At 44.9% G+C, this 6,259-nt stretch overlaps 1 protein-coding gene across 2 annotated transcripts in view; it reads left to right on the top strand.

Moving 5' to 3' along the window:
- The window catches only part of COPS7B (COP9 signalosome subunit 7B), a 7,237-nt gene extending 1,653 nt beyond the window's left edge, over positions 1 to 5,584 (top strand). The window contains exons 3-7 of one of the 2 annotated variants that reach the window (XM_010138446.1): positions 1 to 33; positions 1,564 to 1,652; positions 2,222 to 2,424; positions 3,670 to 3,775; positions 5,206 to 5,584. The exon at positions 1 to 33 is cut by the window's left edge and continues 16 nt beyond it. In XM_010138446.1, coding sequence (XP_010136748.1) covers positions 1 to 33; positions 1,564 to 1,652; positions 2,222 to 2,424; positions 3,670 to 3,775; positions 5,206 to 5,364 — 590 coding nt within the window. In that variant the 3' untranslated portion in view covers positions 5,365 to 5,584. The remainder of the gene's footprint in view (positions 34 to 1,563; positions 1,653 to 2,221; positions 2,425 to 3,669; positions 3,776 to 5,205) is intronic. The other variant, XM_010138447.1, reaches the window with a different exon arrangement.
- The last annotated feature ends 675 nt before the right edge of the window (positions 5,585 to 6,259 follow it).

Raw genomic sequence — 6,259 nt, 5'->3', positions numbered from 1 at the left:
TGTTTGCGTACGGCACGTACCCCGATTACGTAGGTAAGAGATTGCTGCTCATTTGCAGAGTTCAAGACTGGGTTGCCCTTTAGAATTGTCAGGGGCAGTTCTTTGCTTTTTGTGGTACCTAGTGTGGTGTGGCTGGGTGACAGTGTCCAAGAACAGAGTTTGCTTGGGAGGAGAACTGTTTGTAGGAGGCCTCTGGGCCATATGTGCTTTTTAATTGGTGGAATGTGAAGGAAGGGCCAGAGACTGTGGTGTTTTACTGGTTTGGATGGGATGCAGCAGTGGATGAATTGGCTGTAGCAGCATTCATTGACATCCACAGGCCACTTACCTCTGCAGAGTGCAATTTCAGACATCTGTTTTGAAATTTAGATGACACCAGTTATGGAAGCTGCAGAAAACTCAGACAAAATTGTTCTGCATTATTTATAAAAACCTATGTGGTTTATGGGATAACCTTTTATTTGGTGATGGACTTGCTGAAACAAATTGAAGCATTTCTTAGGTAGGATACAAATGGAAATAATGACTTTTATACGGCTTCAGAAAGACTATGCGTGAATCATTTTAGTATCCGTCGAGATGTGCTTTTATCTCTGGTGCTTACACTTCCATTCTGCTACAATTTAATACTTCATTTGTGGGTAGCAGCCTAATCCAGACCATTACAGAGTGTGACAAATAATTCTGTCATGGTGCTGGCTGTCACTGCGGTGGATGAGCTGTCTAGTTCCTGTAAGAAGCAGCATCCCTAAGTGCAAGGACTGGAAATTCCAGTGGCTGTGGAGCAACTCGAGCCTCGTGAATTCTGTCACTGATTAGAGGATGCGTTTGCTGTGCATGGGTCTTGTGTACCAGCATGTGACAGCGCAGTTTGTTCCTCCTTTTCTAGTGAAGGAATACAAAGGGGGAAAAGTAGTCAAAATGTAGAGCATTGAATGAGGTGGGATGGATGGGAGAACTTGAGTGCCCCTGAAATACTAATTTTCATTAAAGCAGATGTTTTAAAGAGTTTCTTGGCTTTGGAAAGCTGCCAGTTTCCTTTCTGTTTTTAAAATATTCATGAGGCATATGGGTATACTACAATGACAGTGAGTCCATCTAGATTAATAATTTCTCCTCTCTTCCTCAGCCTCATGCTTTACACTTTCAGCTCTAAATTCTGCAGCTCTTCAGAGAATAAAACTAGCTGTATTTACAACCAGATCAGCAATGGGGGAAGATTTTATTCTGTCAGCTCATTAATGAAATAAAAATGACTTGGTGGTAGAAACAAAGCATTGACCAACTGTTTTGGCAGGGCACCGCTTGTGTAGATGTGAATTGCATTCTAATTCCAAACCCAGAATTACTAAAGAAGCAGAGAAGAGTGGAATTGCCCACTTGCTTTTTAACTTTTCCCCTCTCCCTGGGTGTGCTAATCTGTCAGCAGCACCAGCACCCACAGTAGCTGGAGGAGTGCAGCCTTTTAGGGTTTAGCGTAGTGTAACAAGCTTGAAGTTCTGCAGCCTGGATTATATCATTCTTGAAGGAAGGTTCTGAATCTTGTCTTTTTGACATAAACAGCAAACAAAGATAACCTGCCTGAATTAACAGTGACTCAGAAGAACAAGCTGAAACACTTGACAATTGTAAGCCTGGCTTCCAGAATGAAGGTAAAGTACACCGTGTGTGACAGCAGTCATCCTGTGTTTGAAAATGGCATCAATTCCATAGCACTGAAGTTGTGTCAGACTGTATGAGTACTCAAAAAATACCGCAACTAGGAACATACCTGTAATATACAGTGTTCTCTCATGGTGCATTTGGGACATTAACTTAGTGGGCTTCCATGGATGAGATGTGGGGGCATCTGAACTGCCATACAAATTGGTCAGGAAGGGCTGGAAAACTTTGTATGGCTCCTTTCACTCTGAAGAGGAGAGTTGTTCTTAAAAACAGACTCTGTTCTAGAGAAAACTCAGCAACACTCCTAATTTCTTCCACAATCCGATTACCATGTTTCCTCCAGACTGTGCTATGCCAAAGCTTCAGGAATCACTGAAGTTGTGTCAGAATATTCTGTAGCCTGGTAGAAGGCGTTTGTTCTGCCACGATCAGTCCCTGCTGTACTTGCAGGTTGAAGTGAAGGATACAATTAACACTTGGATCTTGGCCTTCTAAGACTTATCTGTTCATTTTGGCTCTAGGACTATTAACTTATTCTTGGACTTGCTGTTTTTAGTGCATTCCCTATTCTGTGTTGCTGAAGGACCTGGATATGAGGAATCTGAGGGAGCTGGAAGATCTGATCATTGAAGCAGTTTATACAGATATTATCCAGGGGAAGCTGGATCAACGAAACCAGATGCTAGAGGTGGATTTTTGTATCGGCAGAGACATTCAGAAGAAAGACATCAGTAACATTGTCAAAACACTCCAGGAATGGTGAGGCAGTCTCTCCGCCTTCCTTGTACATTGCTTGTCCTGTTTTTTGGGGGATTTTTTCTTATTTCGCAAAGTTTCAAGCACTGGCTCAATTTCACCATGTCCCATTGATCATAAGTCTTGTGCTGTAAGCAGGCACTTGGAGGAGGAGTCTACCAGGCAAGTTTTCTAAGATCCCATCTAGGATTCAGTGTGTTATGTGTCAAGCCAAACTATCAGTGTCTTGAGATTCTGCTCTTGCCATAGCTTTTATGTAGCAGGTCCACAGTGAGGAGTCAAGGCCTTTCCAAACAGATGTACCAAACTGGACTCGTGGTATTACAGTGGGAGCTTCTCCCTTGCCTGGTGTTACAGTACTCTCCATTACTTTTCAGCCTTTTTTGCTGTGATGAGAACTGCGTGGACAAACTCTAGAGAATCACAGTTCTTTGGAGGGGATATCCTCAAGTTTGAAGTTTCAGGTGCCTTTGTTTGCCTTCTCTTTGTGCCTGCAGGCTGCAGGCAACTGTATTGGGACTGTGGTACTGTCTTTTTGTACCTTTGCCAGGAAGCTGCTTCTCATCTTTTTGTAGGATTCCCTTCCCACCCAAAGAAATTTCCCAGAGTCTGTGGAGCCTGGGACAGGTTATGAGCTGTCTGGGAATTGCTTCCTAGTTGCTATGGTAATGAGTGTATGAAAAGTAATTGAACTGCTGAGTGAGTGTGCTGTCTTGAAGTGGGGGCAGGTTTTTTGCTTCTCCACTCCAACTGCCTCAATCCTGTCACAGCAGCAGGGCTCTGGCAGCTTCAAGGACCTTACAGCATTGCTTAGAAGGTAACAAGGAACCCACTGCCAATTCCCTTTCTGTCCTCGCCGGGTAGGGGTGCTCTTGTCTTTTGAACACTTAACAGCCAGGGAGATTCTCTCAATCTGACTTTTGTTTAGTTTTAAAATTTTGCTGTTGAAAAAAAGTGTTGCATCCCCATTTAAGCAGCAGTTCTGATTGAAAAGGAATTTTAAAGTGCATCCAACTTGCACTTTCTTTTTGAAGGTGAGAGTAACGTGGACTCTAAAGAATGCTGTTGAAATGCATTGACTAAGCAGCAAAGCATTTTCTTGCCAGCTTTTTGGAACTCTAATCTTTAAGCAGGAGGAATAAATGGAATAATCTCCTGAACTTTTAGGCAAGTGTGACTTTTCAGATTGTCTGATTGAGCTGCTCCAAAGAGGACGCATAAACACTGTTTGATGTTTGTATCTTGCAGGTGTGACGGTTGTGAAGCGGTTCTTTTAGGAATTGAGCAGCAGGTACTTAGAGCCAACCAGTACAAAGAGAACCATCATCGAACTCAGCAGCAGGTAGAGATGGAGGTGGGTACAGGATCATTTCAGACTGGTCTATGACTTTTGGTAAATGTTCGTTTGCTGAAAAAAACAGTTTGATAACACCTGGCCAATGATCACAGCTTCTCTGCAGTAGGCCAGTGATCATGCAAATCAGATGTGGTGGTTTGGGGTAGGGAGAAAACACAGCTGTTTCCATGCGCTAGTAACACCACAGACATCAGATTTGCTCACTCGGAGCAGATGGGAACTTTTCTTTATAAACTTAGGCTGGGTAGCTGCACTAACTATGGTTTTCTGAACTGTTTTATTAGGAAAAGTGTGCTTTTAACACAGAGCTTTGATGCAGTTCTGTTCCTTTTGTGCAAGACAGGCAGGCAGGACGAAACAGTCCCCTTTGCTTTAAACCTGGAAGTGTCGCTGACAGAAATCCCTCGAGTCTCATTGCTTTCGCAGTAAGAACCCTCAGCAGCTTCCGTCGAGGGGTCAAGTTGAGCCCCCGGGCAGGGCTCTGTCAGCAGCGTGTCCTGGGAGCGCTCTTGCCTCTGTTCCATGCTCAGCTAGACGGTAGATGGCAGCACCGGCTCGCGATTTTAGCCCCTGCTGATGTGTATTTACTTCTGAGGACAAATCTTGGCTAATATAGTTGTAAAGGTGAAAATGGTCCTCCCGAGACCCTTGCTCGGGGTTTATTTCTCGCAGAGTGCTGCATCCCTGCAGGTTTACGTTTGCCTTGTGAAGCAGCATATGCTTGGCAGCTTGATTGGCGTCCGTAGCGCATTTGGTGTGCCAGATGCCTTTAGCCTGGAGCTGGCACACCTGACTCCTGAACTTGTTTTGGCCTTAAGATTTGCTCACTGTTTTTATAGTGAGCCCTACAGAGTTCCAGGGGATGGGTACAGTCCCTGGTGCTATATCTCTCCTTTTCAGCCCGAATGGCAGAAGCACTACTGCTGCCTCCCACAAAACCAATTTCTGTAACGGCTTTTAGCAGATATCTGTGGCTCAGACAGCCAGCGAGGCCAAATGGCATTTTCCTTTTTCAAGTGCTGTCCTAAGTGTAAGTTTGTTTCTTTCCCAGTCTCCTTTGTCCTTCCTGCTTCTGGCAAACAGAATGGCAGGATGGCTGCCTTCCATGCCAAGGCAGTAGTAGGTCTCTCAAACCAGCTGGAAAGGTGGTACAATGTCGTGGTCTTGTCTCTTAGGGGGGAAAAAAAAAAATAGTAATCTCTAGTTTTACCATATTGGATCCAGATTGGAAATAATAACAACTCTGGCTGTAAGTGAGGATGAAACATTACGCTCTGCACTTGAGTTTATTAAAGGTGTTTCTGGTGGGAGAGTTTATTTTATAATATCCACTCTATACTCCGGAGGGTTTTCAATGTTTATGAACAGGGTTTCTGCTGTGAGGGGAGGAAGAAGCAGGTGCTGATTCACTGTCTCTTCTTGGCCAGGTCACAAACATAAAGAAAACATTAAAAGCTACAGCCTCGTCATCGGCACAGGAGATGGAACAGCAGCTGGTAGAGCGAGAGTGCCCTCCACACACAGAACAGAGGCAGCCCACAAAGAAGATGTCCAAAGTGAAAGGGCTGGTCTCCAGCCGTCACTAGAACATGCCATCTTAAATGTCATTCAGCTAGGAATGACAACAGGAGGAGCAAAAGAGGGCTTGCGTCTCCTTTTTCAGTGGGTTCTGGGCCGGTTACTTCCAGGCTGACAAATAATAGTCCTGTTTGAATGCAGCTCCCAGTGAGCAGCACCTGGCTAAGTTACGCTGTGCAGCCCCTGTTAATTTCCAGGGTGTCCCTGTTCTGGTCCTGTAAAGAAGGACTTCTAGAAAGGGGAACAACCAAAAGGGGCAGAAAAAAAGAATAATCTGTGGGCAGTTTTCCTCCTTCTCAGCCAGTCTCATTGCTGCTTAACCTTGAGGAAGCTGCTGTTCTAAATCAGATCTTGGCAGAACTTCTGTAACAAGTGTCTGAATCCCTGGGTTGAAGTGTGGCTACCAAAGCCAGGCTGGGAGTGAGGAAACCATCAACACAGATCTTTTCATTCCCAAAGGGAGCACAGAAAGGTTTCTAGGCCAGGAACTGCTCTACATGGAAGTCTTCAGCCTTTCCGCTACCCCTGTCTATTTTAAACTGGGGTGAAATTCACACTACCTCGCTCTGTGAAGATGAGATCCAGTGCTGGGCTGTTTACTTAACTGTCTGTTTACTGCCCTTACTAAGCCCTTTAATCTCTCTCAGTTTTAAAGCACTGTTCTGCATCTCTGAGGCATCAGTACAATAAGGAGGAAGCAGGCTGCTCTTTCAAGCCTGCCTCCTTGCAGATGGCTGGGGCATGCTAGAAACTTCCTTCTGAACGTGATGTGACCTCCCAGAGCTGCTTGTGAGTTGTTTCCCTCATTGATACCTTCAAAGGATAACGCATTTGTTCTTCCTGGGCGCTAGCAACAGCAGGCTGCAGAGGAGAAGAGCCCGGTTAGCATCATGGCAGGCTGGT

The sequence above is a fragment of the Buceros rhinoceros genome, unplaced genomic scaffold, assembly GCF_000710305.1.
Source record: "Buceros rhinoceros silvestris isolate BGI_N320 unplaced genomic scaffold, ASM71030v1 scaffold14536, whole genome shotgun sequence".
In the NCBI taxonomy this organism is placed as follows: domain Eukaryota; kingdom Metazoa; phylum Chordata; class Aves; order Bucerotiformes; family Bucerotidae; genus Buceros; species Buceros rhinoceros.
This window is presented reverse-complemented; position numbering and strand designations above follow the sequence as displayed.